Source organism: Etheostoma spectabile, chromosome 18, assembly GCF_008692095.1.
Source record: "Etheostoma spectabile isolate EspeVRDwgs_2016 chromosome 18, UIUC_Espe_1.0, whole genome shotgun sequence".
NCBI lineage: Eukaryota > Metazoa > Chordata > Actinopteri > Perciformes > Percidae > Etheostoma > Etheostoma spectabile.
Genome location: NC_045750.1, coordinates 7685646 through 7711884, shown reverse-complemented (window position 1 = coordinate 7711884; position 26239 = coordinate 7685646). Strand labels below are relative to the sequence as shown.

At 37.2% G+C, this 26239-nt stretch overlaps 2 protein-coding genes and 1 long non-coding RNA gene across 3 annotated transcripts; 2 read left to right on the top strand and 1 right to left on the bottom strand.

The window, feature by feature from the left end:
• The first annotated feature begins 1089 nt into the window (after nt 1-1089).
• rars2 (arginyl-tRNA synthetase 2, mitochondrial) lies at nt 1090-12809 on the top strand. The gene is given in 21 exon segments (XM_032543268.1): nt 1090-1251; nt 1440-1513; nt 1597-1699; nt 3479-3551; nt 3637-3739; nt 3841-3896; nt 4563-4646; nt 4755-4831; nt 5941-6099; nt 6241-6347; nt 6674-6769; nt 6915-6975; nt 7733-7809; nt 8563-8687; nt 9466-9533; nt 9663-9772; nt 10864-10959; nt 11085-11144; nt 11146-11157; nt 11288-11351; nt 12644-12809. Coding segments are annotated over 17 exon segments (1437 nt in total). The 5' UTR covers nt 1090-1251; nt 1440-1513; nt 1597-1699; nt 3479-3551; nt 3637-3641; the 3' UTR covers nt 12731-12809.
• Nucleotides 12123-19243, bottom strand: slc35a1 (solute carrier family 35 member A1). The gene is made up of 8 exons (XM_032543273.1): nt 19012-19243; nt 17948-18128; nt 17317-17476; nt 16679-16831; nt 16439-16505; nt 15527-15703; nt 15310-15444; nt 12123-14229 (listed from the first exon to the last, which is right to left on the bottom strand). Exons 1-8 carry the CDS (start codon nt 19019-19021, stop codon nt 14096-14098), a joined length of 1017 nt encoding a protein of 338 aa, XP_032399164.1. The 5' UTR covers nt 19022-19243; the 3' UTR covers nt 12123-14095.
• A 4974-nt stretch (nt 19244-24217) lies between these two features.
• LOC116706440 (uncharacterized) lies at nt 24218-25277 on the top strand. The gene is made up of 4 exons (XR_004336234.1): nt 24218-24282; nt 24376-24451; nt 24549-24656; nt 25203-25277. It is a non-coding gene; the product is annotated as an uncharacterized LOC116706440 (long non-coding RNA).
• The last annotated feature ends 962 nt before the right edge of the window (nt 25278-26239 follow it).

Here is a 26239-nt window from a genome sequence, read left to right as displayed (position 1 = left end):
TTTCTGAGGTCAAACCTAGTAATGCAGAGGAATTATGGGATGTAGTTCAATCATCCTGGACTGGAATACCTGTTCACAGGTGCCGGATGTTGGTCGACTCCATGCAACACAGATTTGAAGATTAGGTTATACAACTAAATATTAGTGCAGTGTTTCAAAGTAAAGCAAACCCTTTTTACAGTAAGTGTTTGAGTTTGTAAAGAAATGTGCAAATACTGCTATTTTTTGAACAACTTTCTTTAAAGGCAGAACACAAACTTGATCCATTTTGGTCATGTTTTGATTTGGAATTGAATGTGCAGTGTTCCCAATGCATTGATATTATGGAATTAAAAACGATTTTGAGCATTATTCACTTTAAAACACAGCTATTATTCTGAACACAACTCTATAGCTGTAAAGCTCAGTTACTGCAGGGGGCGCCAAATAATTCATTTTCTGAGTTTTCTTCCTAAATTTAAAAATGTAACATGTTAGCAAAACATAAACAGCCTATTTATAAAAAGACAAAAAAAAAACAGTGATGATAGGCTTACTGGCCTATAGACAAAGTAGCCATCCACAGATACAGTTCATCTCAAAGGATTCACTTGCCACTTAATGTTTAATATTAAAACTTTATTTATAAAATCATGCCCATAACAATTAATTGAATTGTTTAGCTAGTATTCCATGCATTAAAAAGGCATGTATAAAGGCTTTAGACCGGCTTTAGAACTTATTTTTTTACAATATGGAAGAGGCTCCCTGCTCCGTCTGTCTTTCAGTTAATGGCTTATGGGGTTCTAGTTTAAACAAAAAACATTGAAAAGATTACATATTTTAATGCTTCACTGTCGGACTTTTCCTCAGTGTTGCTAAGGAAACGTCTTAAAGTTAGCTCAATTCGCACCCAACAGTACTCATTAAGCAGTTACGTTTGTTAAACCTTTAAAATAATGTTATTGCAAATTTCAAATTTAATGGTTACTTATTTATTAACATTTAATGTTCTTGGAACATTTTAACCTGGGTGACCGGACCAGTCGGGAGCAACGTAGACAGGAATCGAGCGAACCTTTTCTACTTGCAGACGTCGTTGGCAAACGAAGCCTGTGATTGGACAAGCCAAAAGGACGTTGTGTGGGTACGGCGGAAGTACAGTAGAATGGCTCATACAGCGTTTGGTTGTTTCTAATAGTTTATTATTACATTGTGTTTGCACGATTGCGAAACATGTCTTGTTTCTTCAGAAGTAGAATTGCCGAAAAGGTAACGAAGCTGAAGTCTGTAAATGCTAATGCTAACTTACAGCATGCCTTGACCCTGGAGCAAGTAAAAACAAGGGGGAGGCAGAACTGTCTGTTAAGTCTTCCTCATACCTGTTAGCCAATACTCTAATAACTTATCTCATCCCGTTTATTAAAATCTTCTACCTCTTTGTGTGTTTTGATGTGTAGCTGGGTCGGACTCTGCAGCAGTCTGAGGATGCCTTCATACCAGCTCTGTCGGCAGTTCCAGTTTTTAAGAAACAGTTAAGTGTGTTTACTCCTCTCTTTGAGTCAAATGCTCTGTATGTGTCTGTGTGTTAAAGCTCCCTGAACTTGTACTCTTCAGGCAGACTGCTGACTTCAAACTGTCAATCAGCACATTACGGACCAGTGGGATTTTACCATCCAGTGGGGACATTCAGCTGCAGACAGAAGACCTGGCCACTCGGGTAAGAATCCGAATCAGCTTTATTTGCCAGGTATGAGGACACATACGAGGAATTGTTCTTTGGAGCATCGTTTCTCACAATGTGCTTACACATACAAAACAACCAAGCAATATATACACACTAAATATATATATATATATATATATATATATATATATATATATTATATATATATAACACACTAATATATACATGCTCTAAACAGAAACCATATAGAGGCATGAGTGCAATGAAGAGTTCAATAAAAGTTATTTAAATGTGGAACATAGTGCAAAGGGTACTGGGATTAATAGTAATATGTTATTATATTACAATATGAACAGAATGAACAGTTCTGAAATAGTAAATGAGAATGTTGACTAAATAACAAAAAATAAGTGAGATATGAGAATGGGAATGATGAGTAAATGGTAAATAATAAGTGAGATATGAGAATGATATGAGAATGATGAATAATACTAAATAAGTGGAATACTAAGTGGAACCAGGAAACAGGGCTGTAGAGACAGTGTTGCGAGGTTATTGCACAAAATTTGAACCTGACATTTGGTCAGAAGTCAGCTGTTCATCAGAGAGATGGCTTGTGGGTAGAAAAACTGTTCCTGAGTCTGTTTTGGTTTTGGCGTACCGTGCTCTGTAGCGCCCACCAGAGGGGAGAAGCTGGAACGGTTGTGTCCGGGGTGAGATGGGGGCTGCAGTGATGGTCCTGCCCGTTTCCTGATTGGAAGCGCATATCATGACCCAAAGGGGAGGTTTGGGCCCAATGATCTTTTCTGCAGTCTAACTGTCCCTTGTAGTCTGTCCTGTCCTTTGGTGACGACTGGAGATGGCGTGTAAAGGGACCAGCAGCTCCTTAGGCAGTTGAGCTTCCTGAGTGGCGCAGGAATACTCCTCTGCTGGGCCTTTTTGATGATGATGGCTGTGTTGGGCTCCCACTTCAGGGCCTGGGTTATAGTGAATCCCAAAACCTGAAGGATTCCACAGCAGACACAGGGCTGTTGAGTTGGCGATGGGGGGAAGAGTGGGGGTCTCTTCCTGAAGTCCAAGATTCATCTTGGAGGAAGCATGGGGTAAATGCTACAACTAGTTTTGTCACCATGCTGTTGAAAACTCACAAATAGATTGCATTTTTGTATTACAAAGTATGGAGAACAGGGCTGCCAAATGTCACGCATTTGCCGTGAGACACAAGCATTGACTGGTTTTTTCACGCTCACATCACACCCTCCAATTTCTCACGCAAAGTGTCAGTCAAACTTTTAATCTTAGATCTACCTGTTGAGCACTTATGATCGACTAGTTGTGCTTTCAGAGGGCCCTTGGGGGGGGGGGGGGGGGGGGGGGGGGTTCTAAAACCGCTCTGGAATTTCACAACGGTGAAGACACTGCACAGCAGAAATAATTACTACTCTGCAAAATCAGACAACAGAGATGGGAGGAGTTATCTTTGAATGTGCACAAAGTTGTGAACTAAGCAAAAATGATGAAAAACCCTCGATATAGGGTCAGGGGGTTTTTAAAATTTATCAAAAGAACAAGGGTTTTCACATTAATAAATGCCACGGGGATTTAAAGAGATTTACTTCCCCAAAAAACCTAGGGGTTTTTTTTTGATATTGAATGCCCCTTTACGTAATACACACGACACCTGCAAGTTTTTTCCCTTTTTAGAAAAGTTTTAAAAAAGAGCCCTTTTTGAGCTCTCTAAATATTGTTCCCAAAATTTTTCCGAATTTTTAAAAAGAAGATTTTAGTTCCTTTAAACTACTTTTTTTTTAGTTGAAGGGATAGTGGGGGGAGGGCTATCTGCTGGTGTATGACAACTTTAAAGTAAAACGCAAGCTTCTTGTCCGGTTTTTTCTGTTTCTTTTTCCCCTTTTGGTAAAAAACTTTTACGTTTCTGGTGATTATTATCTATTACCTTCTGCATCTGTTTTAGAAAATGTTGGAGCCATTTGGAAAAGAGGAGGATGTGAAATTTGGATTAACTAGTGAACTTTTCAATAATCTCAAGAGAGGCACAACACTGGTTGAATTTAGGTATGTTTTTAAAGTGTTTGTGTAACTTCTTTAACACAACCTGCAATGTCTTCACCTTATAGATTGTCCTCAGACTGAATTGAAGTGTTTTTATCTTGCAGCTCTCCAAATATTGCCAAAAAATTTCACGCTGGACACTTGAGATCGACAATTATTGGTAAGTTAATTTATTCAGGAAGTGAAGCCAAAATAGTTATATTGATTAAAATGCATGTGAGTTGAACATTGAAGTAAATATCGGCCGGTAATAGCTCATTGCAGAAATATTTAGTATTGCGTGTATGTCAGCCGATAAATGACAAGAAAGTACAGAAATGACAAATATGTTTATTTTTGTAGTTTTACCTCCAGAGAGTATTGAAATTTATTTTTGAACTGTAACATGTTCTGGCCAATATCTTCATATAGGTTAAAAAAAATGAAATGCATAAAAATGTTTATTTGTACATCGTCCAATATATCATTATCAGATTTTTTTTTAAACCCTCAAATAAGTAAAAGTAATAAGTATTTGTCTCAGAAATCCTGTTTTTGTTGGGCTATGTGATTCACTAAATTGGATCTAAATGATCATTGTGTGATTTTTGCAAGGATCTGTACCCAACAATGATTTTTTTTTTTTGTATATTGTCTGTATATGATTTGTAGGCCAGGACATCTCTGCAGCACCACAATACTTAATTCATTTTGTGATTTTGACACATATTGTGCCTTTTAACAAATAGTTTTGTCTTTGATAAAATTGTGATTAACTGTGCAGCCCTATTGTAAAATCATAGTAAAGTCAGTCAACTGCACTAAAAAATATAATCCCCATCTCCAGGTAACTTCATTGCTAACTTAAAGCAGTCCCTTGGAAACAATGTCATTCGCATGAATTACCTCGGTGACTGGGGTATGCAGTTTGGTGAGTAAACATCGTGCAAAAAAATTCAACAGTTGTCCTCTGGTCTCATAAAAGTGTCTCTTTGAGTGAGTTGTATTGACAAAACTAGTTTTTCTTCTCTAATTTCAGGTTTGTTGGGTGCTGGGTTTGGTCAATTTGGATGTCAGGAGAAACTGAAACAGAATCCCTTACAGCATTTGTTTGAGGTTAGTTTGCATAGTTGGATAAAGACACATAGCCACAATAATCTTTATAATTCACCGGCTATCACATTATGTTAATCGTTTGCATAAACCATTGGCCGACAGGCCACCAACAGCGTCATTAAGTGACTTTTGAATTGATAGTTTTTTGTTACATGGCTTATGTGCTGTTAAGAAGTGGGAGGGGGGGAGGCAATCTGTATCGATACAGGGACCCCAAGTATTGATCTTTTATTATAAATAAGTGTACATGACAACTTAAAGGGGCCCAATGTAGTTTTGGCCATTTATTCACTGTTTTCTTTGCTTTTTGCTCGCAGGTTTCTTTATAGAGCTCCACCTACAGCTTTCGGAATAGATATTTGGCAGCTCTTATGTTTCCTTGTGTCTGACTCCTCGCTCGGATAGTCTGCCGTTTCCTCTTTCTCTGTTCCTCCGAAAATGCTTTCCTAAGTTTCTGTTTCTTTATTGCTCAGCTATGACCATGGTGTGAAAAACTCTGACAAACTCCATCGCTACCTTGTTAGCCGGTTCGTGAATGGGCGTATGTGTGCAGTGCCGTGAAGCAATTCGTTACATCGCGAGACCTGATATCACGCAATACTTCTTGCCGTTGAGTCCGGCAAAAGTGGCAAGGGTGTTTTTTCCGCCCCCAGGCGCTAGGGGGGAACGAGACGACCACCATTCAACTCAAAAAAAGTTATGTAACAATTCCGAAGCTGTTCAGTTTAGGTAAATTAAGCTAAAAAAACTACAAAGTTCCTCTTTAACTTTTTGGAATTAGAGTAATAAAATCAATTTCCTTTTCAGTCCACTAGATGGTGCAGTTGAAGTTTAGAAATTTATCTTTTTAGATAAAACAGACGTTGATATAGTTTTGGAGACAATTTGGAGTTGGAAAAAAGGTACATAGCAATATATCGGTAATTTGCCATATATGGCAGAATATCGCAATATGTTTAAAGTCACAATAATATTGTATTGTGACACAAGTATTGTGATAATATTGTATCATAGGGCCTCTGGTAATTCCCACCCCTGTTAAGAAATGTGTTCTTCAACATTTACTCTGCCGTTTTTTTTTGCCAGTAATTGTTGTTTTTGTCTTGCAGGTTTATGTTCAAGTAAACAAAGAAGCAGAGCACAATGAGGATATGAAGCAGGCAGCCAGAGACTTCTTTAGACAGCTGGAGCAGCATGAAAGCGAGGCTGTGTCGTTATGGCAACAGTTCAGAGAGATTACAGTGGACGAGTATCAACACATTTACAAGGTTCAACCAGACTGACACCAATGGTCGAAAAAAACCTAAACTCTGAAATATAATCTAAAGAAAATATCAGTAGAATGAATATAATTTAATTTGTTTTTATGTCAAATTACATTTAATGACATTCATTACAAATCTTTTCAGCGGTTAGGGGTCCACTTTGATATTTACTCCGGAGAGTCTTTTCACCAAGATCAAGCCCAGGAGGTGGTGCAGCAGCTGCAGAGCCGAGGCCTGTTGAAAACCTCTGAGTATGTGACCGTATGTGATGGCCTTTAGGTACTGAGACAATGACTGCAGAGTGATGTACATACGTCTTATACTCTTGTTATGCTAGCCATTTCTAAAGAATATGGAGAAATATTTTAAGAACTTGCCAACAAGTTGTTTTTGTTGTCAAAATGTTTGCCTCTCTATGTTATCACTACTTAAATTACTACTTTAATATCAGTAGCATCTCTTCAAGACAAGATGGAGACAGATTTCAGGCATTTACAATATCTAGTGGCTGTGACATCTTTTTCTTGGTATCATTTTTTATGTGTGTTCATCTTACATGCACTTGTTGTATTTACAGGAGAGGAACGGGTGTAGTGGATCTCTCCCCTGCTGGAGACATGAGCAGCGCCTGCACGGTGCTCCGCAGTGACGGCACAACTCTCTACATCTCCAGGTCAGTGCTCGTACAAAAGGTAAACTAAAATCTGCTGAAAGAAGCTTAGTTATTAATAATTATAGTTACATTAATAATGCCTAAGAAATCAATTTTGAAAGCAGAAGTCGCAATAAGATCTTATTTTCTATTTACTGCATTTCAGAGACCTTGCTGCAGCGATTGACCGAAAAGCAAAGTACAATTTTGATGAGATGATTTACGTGGTAAGGAAAGTGGTGCACTCGAGCTCACTACATTTCTTTTTTTTAATTGTTACATTGCTGTACTTTAAAGACAGGGTGGAACAGGTAAGGGGCTTTTCTTTGTCTTTTTTTGGGGGGGGGGGTTAGAAAACTGAATATGTTTGGGTTTCCAACTGTTGGTTGGGAAAAAAAACCACACATGAAGATGTTTAGTGATTTAAAAAAAGAAAAAAATGTATGGTCGTCTTATAAATTGAACAACTAATCAAATGATTGGCAGATAGATAGCTAGATAATTGCAGCTCTACTCATTCTCAGTTTTGATTACCAAATGGGATATCCATTATGCTCAGATAAAGGCTTCTTGCCAAAAAATGTACGGTAGTTGTATTTGTACAAAAGTTTTGCCAAAATGAGGTGCCATTCTTTTTTAATACCACTGAAGTGCTGCCTTTTTTTTTTAAAATGTTGTCATTTTTTATCCTCTTTAGTTACAGCAAAAACAAATTTGCAAAATTTGCCAAGTAAAAAAATGCAGAACAGATGTGTGAATATTTGTTTACCCACAGTCTAAAAATCATTGATTTGAATGTCTCTGATGTGAAACCTCTAAGTCTGGTTTGCCCCTTTGATTCTGGTCTAATCTGAGTTTAGATTATATGTTTGTGTCACTGCTACTCCTCCTGGATTTTCGATCTTGTTTCCTGTCACACTCTACCCACTCCTTTTTATTGCTATATCTAATTTTTCTGCATCTGTCTTTGTTCTTCTTTTTAAGACGGATAAAAGTCAGGAAAATCACTTCCAGCAGTTGTTCCACATCCTGCTAGCTATGGGACATTCTTGGGCTGACAGGTAGAATGCAAAACACCTGAACACAACAAAACATGAAATTTCGAGGAAAAAAAAAGAAGTGTTGCACAGATGGCCTTTCGGCCCTCAGGCCTTCTTCAGTATCAATACTCACAGTCAGATACGTGCCAGAATATGTTTAATAGCCACTCTTCAATCATCTGATGGTGATTAGATAGGCTAATCATGTTCCTTTATTAGGGTGGAACATGGTGACTCCAGTGCAGTTTTTCCTGCTGTTACATCCAACATGATATGATTGCTGGATATACCAAACTAACTTACCTAGTCATAGGGCCACTGCTAGTTATGAAGAAGGGCGATTGAGAGCAGTGGCAAGTTTGAAGGAATAAAGATTATAATACTAGATTCCCGTTTTCCCTTATAAGTTGTGTTAAAATCATTGTCCGCGTCTTTAAATAAACTGTCAATGGAGCACTAACCAGTAGTAGAGTGTGGGCTAACCAGCCGATGGATTGGAGCAGCGCCAGGTAAGCAAGGTGTCAGGCCTATTCACCTTACCTTTACCCTGGCAGTTGAACACTAATCTCTGGGGATTTGTATATGCACAGGCAGCCAAAGCCTGGAAGCCCCTACACGAGTAATGATAGGCTCAGGTTTTCCCAAGGTTGTGGTTATGCCATAACAATGCCTATCTTTCCTTTTGATATTTGTACATTTTTGCAAGTTTAATACAACACGGTGTGGAACTGCTTTTACTTAATATATAAATGTGTATTCCACCACTGGTTGCAGGTGTAGGCATGTACCTTTCGGCCTGGTGCGGGGCATGAAGACCCGTAGCGGTGAGGTGGTGTTTCTGGAGGACGTGCTGGACGAAGCTCGGGCCAGGATGCTCCACAACATGAGCCAGTCTAAAAGTAAAGCCTGTCACACGTTAGGCAGCGATTTGGCACCACAGAACATGCATGACTCTGTGCCGAAAGTATATTGTATATATGTGTCCTCATATTTCCCATGCAATTTTTGAAATGCATTGTTACAAAGGGCTTCTCGAATAGGATATTTTTGGATGGACCTGTGCGTTTGTAAGTGGTGCATGAGTCATTTTAACATCACTAAAAACCACCATTGTAACGTTGACATGTGTATAATTATCTCTCTCTCTCTCAATTGCTGGGAGGTTATAATGCATACCAACAACAAACATTTTGAGCATGTGGTTGACAGACAATTTTCTCCCACAGTACAATGCACAAATGAAATGAAGTTGCTGCTCACAGCTGGGAGAATTTAAAACCTATTGTTGACATAAACCTGTTTGTATACTACTGGAAAGTATGTTGATTTCTTTTATGCTAACTGGAAAAACAGTACACTTACAAATAAGTGTGTTCAGTCAGTATGTAGTGTGGAATTGGGGGCACAGTCTTTATTAACACAACCACTCCAGCTCAACGTGGATTCTCCCAGTTGTCTCAAGCAGTGTAATATACGATAATTCATTTTTGCTTTATATCGGGATTTTGGTAATGTTACATTAGAAATTTCTTCAGCCAAGATATTGATGGACAAATCCAAACTATTGTGGTTGTCATAGTAATGGAAGCCAATGTGTGAAAGATAAACAAGCCGACCATATCAATCTCTTTAAAAAAGCAAAGACTAAGAAAATGGTTGGACTTGCTCTTTCCACAGCAACAAAGGAAATGGACAACCCAGAGGACACAGCAGAGAAAGTTGGTATCAGTGCCCTAATAGTGCAGGTGAATTGTTAGTTGTAAACCTTCCATCTACACTCTAGTATTCAAAAATTGTTGAATCAATTGTTTCTTTTCCAGATTTGTCTGCACAGTGTGATAGAAGAGATTCTAGTTTTCTTTTGACTGTTTCAGGACTTCAAAGGTCCCCTGCTGTCAGACTATACATTTGACTGGGACAGGATGCTGCAGGCTCAGGGAGACACGGGAGTTTTCCTCCAGTACACACATGCTCGACTCTGCAGGTCTGTATTGCTGAAAATAACAAAACTCTATTTCTCAAATTCTAGTAGTTATGTGGTCCCTTGTTCATTTTGTAGAATTAGTTATGTAAATCTTTATAGTGTTGTTTTATTATTGGAGGTTTGCAACAAATAATTGTTTTTATAATTATTGATTGATCTATAGTCTTTAAAAGTCATAAAACAAAAGTCATACAAATGTCCACCAAACATTCCTAGAGCCCAGGGTAACATCTTCAAAAGTCTTGTTTTGTCCGACCCAGATGTAGAGCTCACAATGGTTTTAAAACCGAGAAAAAACAGATCCTCACATTTGGTGTTTTTACTTCATAAATTACTTTTGTATTGTTGATCTAATTTTCCTTTGATCACCTAATCAATTAGTTGACTATTTTTTTTTTATTAAAGGCAATGTTTTGTTCAGGTAGGTAGCGTATCAGTTAAATGTTTTTAACCAAAATACTAATGACCCCATTTAGAGTATTATTTTATTTAATGGATTATTATTACTGCATTATCATTTAAGAAGAACTTTATTGCTGTAATTGATTGAAGGCTAAATTTAAGTACTTAAACAGGAGGAATTATTACAGTTAGTAAAATCTGTGTTAATGTTTATATGGGCACCTGACTGAGACAGATCTGAAAATGTGTCCTTTAATATGCTGCCCGGTTGTTTAATAAGTAAAATTGCTTCATACTTTATAAACTGATCATGTTAAGCATGTAGAATAATTTGAATCTGCAAAGTAACTATTAACTACAGCCGTCAGACTAATGTAGTGGGGTGAAGTAAAATATTTTCCTCTCAAAGGTGGTGTGGAATAATTGTAAAGTAGCATAAAATAGAAATAAAGTTCAAGTAATTAGTTAATAACCATCAGGTTACCAAACCTTTTTTTTTTTTTTTAAACACTGTACCAGCTGACTTCAGTTCCTAAGTCTCCTCTAAAGTTGGTTTTGTGTTAGTTTGCAACGTCTATATGTATGGTATTGGATATGAATACTGTCCAAATACATATATACCAAGAAAAAACGAGAGCTGACTCATAAAGTTGCTCGTTTAAACTTTTATTGTGGTGTTTGTACTGCAGTTTAATAAGGAGAAATGACGGTGCTAAGGCAGCTGTATTTGATCCATCCCTTCTATTTGACCAGACGAGCATCACCATCCTGCAGCACCTCCTTCGGTAAGCAAACCACTTTGAAACCTGACAGGACTTCCTTTGTTCTGCATAATTTCAAACCGACAATGCAGAAAGCTGTCACAGTCGGCCGGTGTTGTATCAATATTTGCACTCCGTGCTCTTTGCAGCTATGATGAGGTGTTGTTCAAGTCGGCGCAGGATCTGCAGCCCAAACACCTGGTCAATTTTTATGAAGCTGTGGTAAGAACAGGATGTTAGTCTTGAGGGGTTGGGAAACTCTCGCTGCAATGTTTAACTGGCACATTACAGTCAGTGCTACCATAAAGGTGTAGGTAATTCAACTCTATACTCTGTATTAACTGTCTTCCAGCCACCTGATTGCCTCAGCACATAGAGAGCTGCCAGTCAAAGGAAGCTCACAGGATATTGCACAGGTAAGAAGATTGATTATACAATCAATAAATGCGTACCACACAAGACATAAGCAATTACCATGAATAAACAAGACTGTCTCCAAACACATGGGGTGCCCCTATCAGTCTGCAGTGTATTAAAGATGTTCTGTCACAGGTTTCCATTGGAAAAGCATCAAATATTTGATTCAAATTGGGATTATTATTAAACTATAGGTCTGTATTGGTGGTCTTAGTTGTATATAAAGCAAGACATCACACAACCGTGAGTCAGCAATGTCAGTTACACTGCAATAGCAATCTAGAGTTAGAGCACAATATCAAGTGAGGCTAGTGCTGGGCAACATATTGATTTTATATCCATCTCGTGATATGAGACTAGATACTGTCTTAGATTTTGGATATCGTAATATGGCTTAAGTGCTGTCTTTTCCTTGTTTTAAGAGCTGCATTACAGTAGTAATTTTCTTAACTTACTAGACGGTTGTAACTGTTCTATTATTTGCCTTTACCCACTTAGTCATTATACCCACATTACTGATGATTATTTATCAAAAATCTCATTGTGTAAATATTTAGTGAAAGCACCAATAGTCAACACTACAGTATTGTTAAGGCATCAATAGCGGTATTTGTATACAATTATGATATTTGATTTTTCTCCATATCGCCCAGCCCTAAGTGACGCTGTTATTTCTTCTTTCAGTTATATACAGTACCATTGTGTACCAAGCATAAGAAACTTATTTCTACAAGAAAACAATCTAATGAAGTGATTTAAAACCAACCAGCTGGAGAAAAGTCCATTTACAAGTTACATCAATTAGATACAGAACAGTGCTGCCTTTTTAAGGAAGCCATCTTTGGTCGAGTATACACAGTACACACATTGGCATGTAGCGAACACATTTACCCGTCAACAGTCTAGCTTTTAATTTTGTAGTTGTGTGTTAATTAGCTGCAGCTGAATACATTTGCTGGAAACATTTATATTTACAGGTGGTTACAGATTTAGTTTTCACAGTATAAGACATTGCTAATAATATAAAAGTGCTAGTCTTGCAATTTGAAAATAATCACTCCTTCAGATTTTGATGTACATACAAAAATACAAGTAACCCAACGTCCGTATCATTATATCAATATCGGCTTTTTAATGCATTTAGGAGAAAAAAGCCTAAAACACAAATACAGATTTTTTTTGTTTTAGATTAAGCTAACATCAGTGAATGCCTGTAAATTAACTTAATTTAAAAATCTGTTAATTGCAATAATAATAAACCAAAAAATTCTGATTTGCTAAATGTCAACAGGCAAGGTTACGACTGTTCAGTGGAGCCTGCTCAGTGCTGGCCAACGGGATGAGGATCCTGGGAATCACACCAGTTGATAAAATGTGAAACTAATTACTTTGTTTGTTTGTTTGTTTGTAACTGCTGTAGGTACGTACCATTCTGCAAATAAAAAGCATTTTCAAAATAAATTCATTATGAGCATTTGCTTGTCTTACAATTGTCTCAGGTATTTGCCACTCACAGATCGTGATTAAAGGAAGTCATTCCTTAGTCACGAGGTTGTGATGTAGAAATCTGATGGATGATCAACAGATACAAATTCCATGGTTGGCCAATATCTATTTTAATACTGCAAATGGCAGCCAGCCAGAAACCTATCAAACGTCAAAGTTTCTATTGTGCATCTTCAGTGACGTAAATGTCTAGCTGTAGAACTGGTGCTGTTGCACTTAGGCAATGTTATGCGTCTTGTTCTTAACAATGGGGCCAAGTTGAATCTTAACCTCTCTTTAACAAAAACTGAACATTATAACTAGAGAGACTAGATATTGTCCTAGATTTTGGATATATTGTAATATGACATAAGTGTTTTATTTTTTTCCTGGTTTTAAAGGCTAAAGTAAAGTGATGTCATTTTATGAACTCACCAGACTGTTCTCGCTGTGCTATTGTTTACATTTACCCACATTATTGTTGATTATTTATCAAATCTTATTGTGTAAATATTGTGAAAGCACCAATAGTCAACACTACAATATCGTTGCCGTATCAATATTGAGGTATTTGATCAAAATTATTGTGACATTTGATTTTCTCCATATCACCCAGCCCCAATTATCACCTTTGATGGTATAATTTACTTTAGGTCTTGTTAGTATTAGTTTTAGCTATGTGTACCCATATAAACTGGAAACTGAATAATCATGACATTGTGTGGTAAAAGAGACTGAAGCTGCATGTCCAAGGCAGAAAATCAGCATCTTCACCAGGTTACTAAGCTATGGTTGAATAATCACTGTTTGAGGGAAGAGTTGAACGGAATTGAAAAGTTCATTCGTAGTATGAAGAGCATGTCGCTTTTACTGTATTTCCATTAATGGAAGCTCCAAAAATAACTTTCAAAACAGAATGCAACCATATGTGATACAAAAGACACTGAAGAGATATTATAAACATCATACATGCAGTCATCTTTCTTTCAGGTATGTTTTCCTACGAGTTGGGCACATTCAGAATCCACACTATGATATGGACATATGACACAAACACTGCAGTGGAAAACAGACTCATTACTGATTGGGGAAAAAAAACCTACATAACACTGAGTTGGGATATTTACACGCACCCTTGAATGGATATATAGAGGCATTTAAATAAAAGTAACAAAGTCCTGTTACTGCTATTTGCTCCAGCATGGCTGAAGCTGACTTGGACTACCAGCAAAGGAGACTCCTTCTGCAAACCGATGACTTACACAGTGATCAGTCTCTGTTTGGATTCCGTGTCTGTGTCTTTATGGCTCAGCTTCAATGTGTCCTGCTTTGGAAGTCCATACAAGTAGATGGAAACACACACCAGCAGGGCTCCTGAGGCAAACGAGAGTGCTGCACAAAAGGGAAAGTAAAGCAAAATGAGTCATTTACATAATGTAAAAAAAAAAAAGAAAAACGACATTTGTGCACTGGTAATGTTTGTAAATTGATTTGATCTTTTTTTATTGATTTACAAAAGATTTTGTATAAAACAATCTGCATTCTTGAATATGCTTTGAAATATTCTGGTGTCAGTTAAGTGGCAAGCATTTACGTGACTCAGATACGCTCTGCTAAATGTTAAGCAACTGGGTGGCTTCAGTTTCAACAAAACTTCTATTAAATGTACGCAAATATACAAGTCATTAGGATAGAGGGCGTGGTATGCTGTACCTTGAGGCAATTTTGTGAAATTGGGCTATTCAAATAAAATGGACTGACAATCATAAGCCACAAATACACATTACAGACTGATGAGCCAGAAGGACTGAAAAAACTTGAATAACAAGTCAATACACCAATTGAGAATGTTAACATGCACACCAATATTCACTACTATTCCAGTTTGATATTCTGAATATAGCATATTCCAATTAAGACATGAGGGGTATTCCGGTATTACTCAGGTTTTAGAAGCATGTAATTGTTGGACATGTATACATATATAGTGCATTAGAAATATGCATCTCAATCAGGGTTTTTTTTTAACCGCAGTTTACGGCCTTTTGGCTGTTTACACCATATGGTCAGCTCTGTGTGTTACTATGGTTGATGTACACAAACAAACCAGCCAACAGTTTGCGGGGCTGCAAACCCGATAAGAAGGAAAACCGCTACTTTTTAAACATTATCAAAGACTTTGATATCAACAGGTTTTTGGATATGCGCATATCACTACATAAAACTTTTTAAGAAGCTGGTTTAGGAATGAAAGAGGGGCGCTGTGTTTGCACGTGTGTCAGCCTATGCTGGTAAACTTAGAAAGAAAGAAAAAAAAAAAAAATCTTACGGCTACATGTAAACGGGAATATTAGTTGAATATTCACTTTTATTGGCAATGTAAACAGCTTAGTCGGAATATCGTCTTTTTCGGAATAAGGGCAAATATGTCCATGTAAACATATTTAATGTGGTTTTGAGAAACAAACTTACTTATCTGTAATCCAAACAAGAGGACAGACGCCACAGTTGAAAGAACAATGGCGGCTGCGGCAGAGAAACCCTTCATGATGTTGTCTGTGTACTTCACCACCACCGACGTGTACAGACCACCCACACTGGCCAAGACTGGAAGCAAAAAGAGCAGTGTCAAGCTAAAACACTGTGAAAAAAAGTGAATTCAAATAGAAAAAGGTTATGTCATACTTACATACTACAAAGAACACCCAGGGCGTATAACCAAAAAAGAATCCTTTCTCCAGGATCTTCTCGCCATCGTTCATAAAAACACCAATCAGGGTGACCACAATGCCGGACAGATACATCTGGATGTTTCTCACCCACAGAGACGTGTCTGAGCTCTTCAACACCTTCTCAAAGTACACACCTCAATTTAGAAAGTAGACACAAAACTGTTAGGACAAGTAAATACTCATATTTTTTTAATGGGTATCTCAAATCTTAAAGACATGGTTACAAATGCCTTGGCAGTGTTTGTTTATACCCCTCAGGGGTCAATCAGGGTTGACATTGTGTTTGAAAGGGTTAACCCGCTTTGACAGATTCCGCTTCACAACCCAGGTTTGGAGGAGGGTCAACGCAGGTCGATTTCAATGAGAATTGCATGGGCAAATTATGTCAATGGTTGGAAAATGAAGCGCACAGTCATGGCACAGTTTTGTGTCACTATGCCTTTTCTCCCTCATAGCACTACAGCCCTTCTCTCTGCTCGCACAAGTCTCTCTCTTTTGTCTTGGGAAGCCAACGGCAAAGCCTAACTTTACTTTTAATGTTATCAAACAAAGAGCAATGTTCTCCACTTGTCCTACTACTAGATACTAGAGTGTAAGTTCTTGTTTATTACTTAATCTGAAATGAATGAATTCCAGAGTAGAAAAGTGCATCTTTCACCACCAAAATCATCTGTTGAGTGTTTGATGGTTAGTTATTTGTGCTTTAGAACGTTACTGCTGTGAAACTATCACAAAATACAGTTTTATTTTTCTCATTCAATGCTTGTTCTGCTCTCTCTCTCTCTTTTTGATCTCTTGCTTTCTGAGCTTGCAGTGCAAAGTTGAAAATTGTTCACAGTCTTTTCCACAGTATCTTTTGCAGGTTTTACCTGCAAATCCAGAACAAATGACAGCAATAGCGATGGCGATGAACCCAACAAAAGGACTTTGCTCAATCTGGGGGGGGAAAGAAATGACATGAGCCACCAGACAGGAATTACCACCTGCAGTTTAAGGCAATACAGGTAATAAGCCAAATCCATGATATAGTAGGTCACAGAATTATTTTTTTAATTATTGAGACATCAGGATGGTTATTACATTTAAATTTTAACTTATGCCCCCCCCACCTGAACTTTAGTGGCCTCTGCAGGCTTCCATTGAACGAGTGTTACGCCCCCACAGAGCATGAAGACAGAGAACCACTGCAGCCGGCTGAGAGAGCGGTTCAGCATGAGGACTGTACACAAGGCTGTGCACGGGATCTTCAGCTGATAGGTGACCTACACAGGAAAACACAAGTTAGGTCAAAAATCTATTGATTTTTTAGAGCGAAGGTGGACATTACTTTTCAGTAACACACCGATACACCTTAACACATACTGTAGATATTATGAAGACTGCTAAAATGAACCACTCTTTACACTAATTTCCCCATAAATAAATAGTAAAAGAGCTACTAAACAGTTGTGTTTATTAGAACATATCTGCACCTATTTTGTTAATAGACTGGTGGTTTTTTGGACAAAAAATATTTTCTGGCTCCTCCAGAAGATTTGCTGCTTTTATCTTTTTACTGTCATTGTGTTTGAAACAAGACAGAAGCATCACAATTCAGCAGTTTCATTGAGTTTTAGCTCTCAGATTTATTTTTTCCACTGATGCAACTGTAAAGTAAGTGGGTGCAGCAAAATCACAAAAGGTTTACCAACAATCCACACCCAGCAACTATTAAGTGTACATATTAAAAATAGGATTCAGTGCATACCTGATAAACCGCTGCATCAAGGTTACTCAAGGCAAGAAAGGCCATGTTATTCTGAACTGCATACACTATGGAGGGCACGCTCAGCTTCAGCAGTTCTTTTGGGCTAAAGAAGACATGTTCCACTAAAGCGTTCTTCAGTCTGGTGAGGCTTCCCGTTTCTCTGGCAGAGAAGGCATAAAAAACACACTGATGAGGAAGAAGTGTAAATACTTAAGACTATTCAATTAAATAAACACGAATATTGTCCAGTGTTTCCTCTATGTTGATGGCAGCCCACCACGGTAAAATTTCTGCCGCCATAGTATAGGGCAGACGCACAGGGTTTCCGCTTAGTACACCGTGCACCCCTGCTCCTTTAGCAGTTTATGAAAAGTCATTAAGTAATTACACAACTCTGCAGAGCTGTCAGCTCTACTGAACTCAAGCAAACTGTCATCCGCTCTCCCCCTCGAGCAACTGGAACAGTGAAAGGGCGTCATCACTTGTGAAGTTATTGCAACCAAGTAAACAACACTGTCAGCACTACTTGCCACTCAATCTTAGGCAAAGAGACTAACACTTTTTTCCAAATTTAGAGTATTTTTTTCAAGTACACTCTGTGGTGAAAGGTGTAAACGTGACCAACACTTACTTTGTCAGCATCCCCAGACTCAGTATTAATTTAATGACCTCAGTGATGCACACGGCAGTTGTGGAGAAGTACAGATCTCCTGATGAAATGGTCCTTGTGTACCGCAGCGACACTGTGTATGTAGCTGCCACCAGTGTCATCACCGTCAGACAGTACAATTTGAAGGCCACGCTCACATTTTCTGAAGAGAGACAGGGTGAAAATGCTTATGAGTTACGATGGTAACTTATTTTTTTTTCAGTTTTGGGCTATGTTGCTTTCATAATATGTCTTCTTTCAAACTGAAAAAAATTACATCCAAAATACACATTTAGGGGTTTATTTTACCACACTATTTGCGCCTATAGATGTTCTTTAAAAGTTAGCATTAGATAATGCCTCATTTCCATATTTAAACAACTTAAAAAAAAACTTGTAATACAAAAATAAATTACCTTAATGTAAGTATCCAACCGGGGAAATGTCATAGTGAGGTTTGTTAAAGTTAGTTTTTTTTAACCTTTTTACCTGTAGGTTTTGATCTCATATTTTGAGCCAGCAAATCTCTACTTGAGTAGCACGTACTTTTCTTTCACATTAATTCCTATCTCTACTCTGAAGGACTTTACAGAGGGGTTTGTTCATATATACTTTATAGCCTGATTTATGTAGCTAACATTTTATTATGGCTGTTGACAGTATTTTCTTATTTATTGAAAAATAAAAAATAAAATCCCTCTGTAAATACCTAATATATCATCAAACTAAAACAAGAATATTGAACTTGGTTTAATATCCCGTGTTTACATTTTTGTGAAATGTAGCAGTTTTGCACATTTTGTTTTAAAAAAGGGGAAGATTCATGGTGCTATAAAATGTTAATTAAAATAATGTCCCTATTAACGTGTGGTGTCTGCTCTCATTGTGGCTAAATGCCATTTCCATACAGTTATTTATTATCACTTCGCTTACTGAAAACAACACTATATAACTGACCAGCAGCTCTTTAATTTAGCTCAGTTTCTTTTCCCGTTGGTCCCGTAGCGGCCAACATTAGCCTAGCATGCTAAACTGGGTAAACTCACCGACAGCCATCGTTGCTCTGCTTTGTGTCCGTCCAAGAGGCAAGGAAGTCGATTATCCTGCTCACTTTACATGCCGTCAAAACTAACGTTAACCAAAGTTTCCAGTGCGGAAAGCGTAATGTGTATCTATGCTAGCTACACATACGTCAAGTTGCCTTCTACTGGCGACATTCATAGACAGTTATACTACCTTAGTTTCCCAGAATGCAGCGCGAAACGACTTTACGGAGAGGTACATACCCATGCTTAAGTTGACTAAAAAGAGGAATAAAAAAATCATCTTTTGTAAATAGATCTTAATGCCTTAATTAAAAAAAAAGGAAAAAATCAACTTTTTGAGGACACCAATTTTCTTTGTGAATGAATCATGCATTGTAAATAAATAAATGTTCTTCTTTAAAATGCAGAGGGCATAAGTATACCTACCCCTATGTTAAATTCCCATAGAGGCAGGTAGTTTTTCATTATTAAAGCCCAGTTATTTCATGGATCCAAGATACTATGCATCCTGATAAAGTTCTCTTGGCCTTTGGAATTAGAATAGCCTTCCATCATCACATACCCTTCACCATACATAGAGAGTGGCATGGGATGCTTTCCATAAAATCATCTGTCAATGCAAATCAAACCGGCTATTAGTCTAACTGAGATAAAACCATGTCAGTCTCTATGTATGGTGAAGGGCATGTGATGATGTGGGACTATTTTATTTCCAAAGGCCAAGGGAACTTTATTAGGATGAATAGCATCCTGGATCCATGAAATAACTGGCCTTTAATAATAAAACTCTGCCCGCCTCTATAGGAATTTAACATAGGGGTATGTATACTTATGCCCCCTGTATTTTAAGGAAGAACATTTATTTATTTCCAATACATTGTTCATTCACAAAGAAAATTGGTGTCCTTAAATGTTGGATTTTACCTCATTTTTTAATTAACGAATTAAGATAAATTTCCAAAACATGATTTTTTTATTCCTCTTTTTAGTCAACTTAAGCATGGGAATGTAAACTTATGAGCACAACTGTATGTTTGTTTTTGTGCCCCGATATTCCGTTAGTCTAATAGTCTTTTATCTATTTACTTATTAAATTATTTATTTATTTTAACTTTATTTAAATAACACAACAGTATGACAAATTATTTTTCTATTGGGTCACGGCCATTTAAATTTGTAAAAAACCTAATGATAACAGCCACACTCATCATCTTAAACTTGTAGCCTAGTAGAGTCTAAACCGAAGACTAGAGTCCACAACAGTAGTTTTTTTTCTACTCAATAACAAGGTCTATGCTTTTATTTTAAATACGCAGACTCTTTTGTATTATCCATTGGTATTTTCTTTACCTGTTTATGGTATTTTCCGTGAATCTCTAGAAGCTGGCCACTAGGGGCAGCAGAGCATACTAACCCACAGATGTGGAATTCCAAGGATGGTTATCTACCCACAATTAAATTTTATGCAAATGTAAAAACATGAACACTTGCACAAACTGAAGGAAGAAGGAAGAAGCTTAAGTGCTTTAATCCCAGATCATATCAGGCCCATCAGTTTTTATTTATTAGTGGAGATCACAATGATGGCAAGTCATGGAGATTTTACATATGCAAAACTGTAACTACAGAACATACTGTTCAGCCAATGTAAGCCTGTTCAAAGATTAGAGTAGATCAGAGCGATAAAAGACATGCTGCAGCAGGTGGTTCATGAAGAGTAAATGTAGTTGAGGGAAGATAACAGACAGTAAAGGCAGCGCAACCTCATATATGAAGGATGACAGTCGACTCTTCGGTTAGAGACAGACGGTTAGAGTTCGTAGTTCTGCAGGCTTTAAGATCTGCTGGGAGCCACAGGGGCACAGTGGAGAGATCATGGTTGCACATTTTTAAATATAAACTAAACCTCAGCTAAGTCCTTTAAATGTTTCTAGTATGTGACTACAGCTGTTCAATAGATTTAATAAAGTACTAATGCTGGCAGAACTAGAGGTATTACTTATGTCTGTAGTTCAGGACATAAGAACAGTAGTAAAAAATCTGGTGAGTTGTTTTCTTAACTTCTTTGCCCTTCCTTTGGGCTATCTATCACATCTCTAATCAGAGAAGAGATACAAGATAGTCAAGTTATATAAAACCGAAGCATTATTGTTATGGAACAAAAATAAACATGTTTCATTGGCTGCCTTGTCATGATGACATTATTAGCAAGCTTATCATCTTTATGCACAGTGAGATTGAAAAGAAAATGTACTTTTCAGTCCACTGTTTCAATTAGCTTGACATAAATACAAATGTTTATTTGAATCATGGGACAAAATACCTAACACAAAAGGTTAAGTAGGGAGTTGTAGCATCACACAAAAAACTCATTGGACATCCACTTTCCAACAAATTCTTAAATGTACGCATAAACATTTGCCAAATTTACAAATGTTTTTTCTAATCCTTTCTAATGTCAGACCATTTTCTTAAAAAATAAATCAAAGTGTGTGTAGAAATCTTAGTCCATTTATTATAAATGTATGTAACATATCTAACATGAAGCCAACAAGGAGCCTGGTTGTAGAAAATGTGTTGTTTTCGGTCATTAAAATCCTTCAATAGAAAAGATGCAAAAGAGATAATTACAACTATTGTGCTATTGACCAAGATATTCTTCCTGCCCTTGCGCAGTGGCGTTTTGCCCTGTCACACAATGCATCTGTTGTTACAGTCAGCCCACAAAGTGACAGGACTCCTGTCCATATATGTATTTTATATATTGTAATGGAGAGGTTCAAGGCAACACGCCAAGGACTTATATTTGGTGTTTAAGAAATAGTAAACCTACGTAAAAAACAACTTGTCATTTTTACACTTCAGCTTTGGATCATATAGTATCCGAAAAATACGCTGGATGGCAGATTTTTTTGGACAGAGCCAAATTAGCTGTTTTCCCAGTTTTTTATGCTCTGCTAGGCGAAGCAAACAGTGTGCTGGCTCCAGCTACGTGTCTACTTCTACTGTACAGAAATGAGAGTGTGTGCAATGTGTGTCAAGCCAATATTAGCAGGAATAGTCTGATTAAAAATTTCATTAAGTTTTAAAGCAATCATAAATTACTTGTTTGACAGAATCAGAATAAACTAGAGGGGCCTCAAGAAAAACAGATTAATGTGCATTGTAAATAGTCAATAGAGAAAGACCTTAGCCCCTTCTCTTATCTAACAGCAAAACATATAATGCAGTGCCCCTTTTAGCAGAGTAATGTTATAGAGCCTTAAAGTTACATCTTTTTGCGACGCTACATGTCTTGATTATCTCTGTCGTCCCTGTCCAGTAGTAGTAGTAGTTGTAGTAGTAGTAGTAGTACTAGTATATTACAGTGTAACTGCAGAATTCCTTTAGCTTACCAACAGCAATGTTATTTGGTAAACCCAAAGATTATAGTAATGTTATTATGTTGTAATGTAAATTATATCTGTAGTTGTTTAAAGCAGATATTCTTGGATATTCCGTAATTACAAATCACAACAACACCCTGACGTTAACTCTCCCTCATAATTACTTTAAAAGTTTCATTATCAATCATTGTTTCATTACAAAACCTTATGGCCGTGTCCTTTGGAGGCAAGTCCCTCCCTTCTGTGCATATTGTTGATTTGTCAGTATCAAATACCCTGACCAGGTATAACTGATAATGACATAGAAAGACAGATAACCACCAAAATAAGGGAGCAGAGATGAAGGAAGGCTGCAAAGATCCATGAGGACCAAATCTGAGAAAATCAGAGAGATGATCCTTCCACAGCTGCTTCTGATCACAGTCCTGGGGCTCACATGGACAACAGGTTTTCGACATTTTCCTAATTTAACGCTCTTGTCACTGTGCTGCGGGTTTTGAAATCAGATATAGGAGAAATTGATTATCCCTGTTTTACACTTCTATAGAGGATGTCAACATTATAAATCGTGTAAGTGAACTTTTTAAGGATCATTTAGGGGTTGAAGCTGGAACAAAAGGGTTTGAATTAAAAAAAATCTGCAGCATTTAAAAGTGCTGAGTGTTTTAGAGTGGTGTTTGATCCACTAATATGGCAAATGCATATCTTGTTGTAATACATTTGTGGGCCTCTGAAGAGGAGTGGGTTGAACGTTTTTGACCTCAGCACATGGAGACATACGTTTTGATGTGTCTTACATGTTTGTGGTGTGAAAAGTGTAAAGGTCAAGTTGAAAAAAAGAATACAGTGTAGTATGTGCTTTGTGCTCAGCAAGCTCATTAAAATACTCTACATGGCTGTTCAGTTGTTAAAAGTGATATTTGATCCAGTATATTATATACAGTACATATTCATAATGGTGTACTCTTTCTGATTTCAGTAACTGGACTGCCTTGCACTCAAATGTTCCCCTCTCAGTCGGCCCCTTCAAATGGTAAGTCAGATTATTAAAACCTGTTAATGGCTACAAGTTACAAGTGTTGATGTTCCCAATTGCTTATGTGCATCAAAATGTGTACATCATATACAAAATTATATGTTAGATTTACAAAACCATCATTGGTTTTCAATGGATTATTCAGTATTCCTAATTTAGTAATGTATATTCTGTGGCTGGATTAGCTCAATGGGTAGTGCAGGCGCACATATGAATAGTGATTTATGCCTCAATGCAGAGGTCAAGGGTTCGAGTATGGCCTGTGGCGATTTCCAGCATATCTTCCCCCCCCTTTTCTTACCTAGCTGTCCTGTCCATTAAAAATACATGGTTGAATTTATCTTTAATACATGTATTCAAGTACCAAGTAAACTATACATTTGAGCTACTTGTACGTTACTCAGGTATTTCCCTGTCATGCCACTTTATACTCCAACTCCACTGCCATTCTGAGGGAAATATTCTTTGTTACTACATTACATTCATTTGACAGACCTAATGTTACTTAATGTTACTTTTGGTACTTGCTTATAATTCTTTTACTAAGTAATATTTTCGGTGCAGGACTCTTACTTGCAATGGAGTATTTCTATAATGTAGCATCGCTACTTTTGCTGACATGAAAGATCTGAATACTAACTATCACCTACAGATTATCAACCCTTTTTTGTATTTTCCCCTCAGTTCTCCACTAGAAACATATTTTATTTTTGATTTATATTTTAAAATCCCCTGTGTCTCAGTGCTGAGATTTGATTAAAATGTTTTTTTTTTAAATGTGTTGCAGCTGAAGAGGACCATCGTCAGTATTGCATTGTGGGATGGAGAGCATGGTACTTTCCACAAAAAGTGAGTTCAAATGAGATTTGATGCTTATTTTTTAATCTAAAAGTGGTAATAGTAATATACATATAACGTTTTAACAATCTGTTTTACTGACAGGACGTGTCGATGCACAGAGACAAACAATGAAGGAGAAGACAGACTTCAGAGGGTCATGTTGAGTCATGCTCTGCAGGTTTGTCCATTATTCATACCAGAATATCTGATTGTTCAGTCCTTTTTTTTTTAAGCTGCTGTGAAAGTTTCTTCTCAACTCCTTTTTCACTGACCAGGAGTCTTTGGATGAGCTCATGGTAAAGAAGCGTTGGTTTCGTGACAGAGATGACTTCACTGTCATTGTGCAGGACGCACCTTTAATCACACACCTTTCACCTGTCTCTGTGAGTTTACTCGCACAACTTGCATCCCTTGCATCATCTTTCACAATGACCATTAGTCCCTCAAAAATCTGTGATGAATAAAAGGACATTCAATTCAATTCAATTTTATTTATAGTATCAAATCACAACAAGAGTTATCTCAAGACACTTTACAGATAGAGCAGGTCTAGACCACACTCCAGAATCCACAATGACCCAACATGTGTCCTTTGACTCCTGAGTCATTAATTATTAAGCGCCAGATCTGAAATAACAAACATCAAAATGTGCCTTTTAATTTTTTTACCATGAGAATGATTCCTAGAATAGGAATTTCTCATAGCAGACATTTTGACTTGTCATATCAAGAAAAGCATGCTTTTATCATTTGAACCCTTTTCCGACTACGACACGTCAACATGTTGTGTAAGACAATAAAAAAATGTCACAAATGAAAACAAACAGATTGTGACAGTAACAGATACACAGTTGTGATCATCTTACTGAACATGTACTTTATGTATCTAAAGTACAGTACAATGTTGTTGATGTTCTTTTTTCTAACAGAGTGGGAAGCATCTCTCTAAGTCAGCATCACAACAAACTGATAAGCTGATGGTGCAGCTGTGGACTAACCTGCTGAGACCTAAAGCAATCTAATCAATCCGCCGCTCTCTCTTTCTCACACACACACACACACACACACACACCACACACACACACACACCACACACACATACACACACACACACACACACACACGCACACACAGTGGTGGAAGAAGTATTCAGATTTTTTACTTAAACAAGTAATAAATTCTCCACTAAGTAAAAGTTCTGCATTCAAAACTTTAACTAAAAGTATGTAACACATTTTATTTAAAGTATAATAAAGTAAAAATAGTCATTCTGCAGTAAAATATTACTTGTCAGTGTTTTACTTTTATATATGATGTTTTTGGAATAGTATTACTGCTGCATAAATGTGGATGTTGCATTTTACTGCTGTAGCTGTTTATGCTTGTGCTAATTTTAACTCTTTGTGTGTGTCTGTGTCTCTGTGTCTAAAGTAATGCACTGCATTCTACAAGCTCATTATATGTTCGTAACATTGATTTTTAAATTCTTTAGCTTATCAAATAAAATTCAGAATCACCTAATCATAGAGATACATGGTTTTAAATAGAATGGTAGGAAAAATGGGAAACTCAGAAGTAACTAAAGCTGTCAGACAATAGTAGTGTAGTGCAGTAAAATGTAGTTGCCTCTGAGATGTAGTGGAGTAAAAGTATAAAGTTGCATGCAATGGGAATACTGAAGTAAAGCGCAAATTTACTACTTCAAATTTGTACAGTATTTGAGTGAATTGTGACCGTGTAACTTCCTAAATTCGACCACTGCACATATATACGCAGATATTCAGAGTCATTGTTCTCCCTGTAGCAAACATGAAGACGATGAGTTTTCTGTCTTTCAGCTGCAGCCAACAAGTGGCCAACATAACACAGAAGACAATGGGAAGATTATTGCATTGCCATGTCCAACTGAGGTAAGTAACTGTAATACAAATTCACACACATGCAGTTAAATCAGCGTGCTAAAATG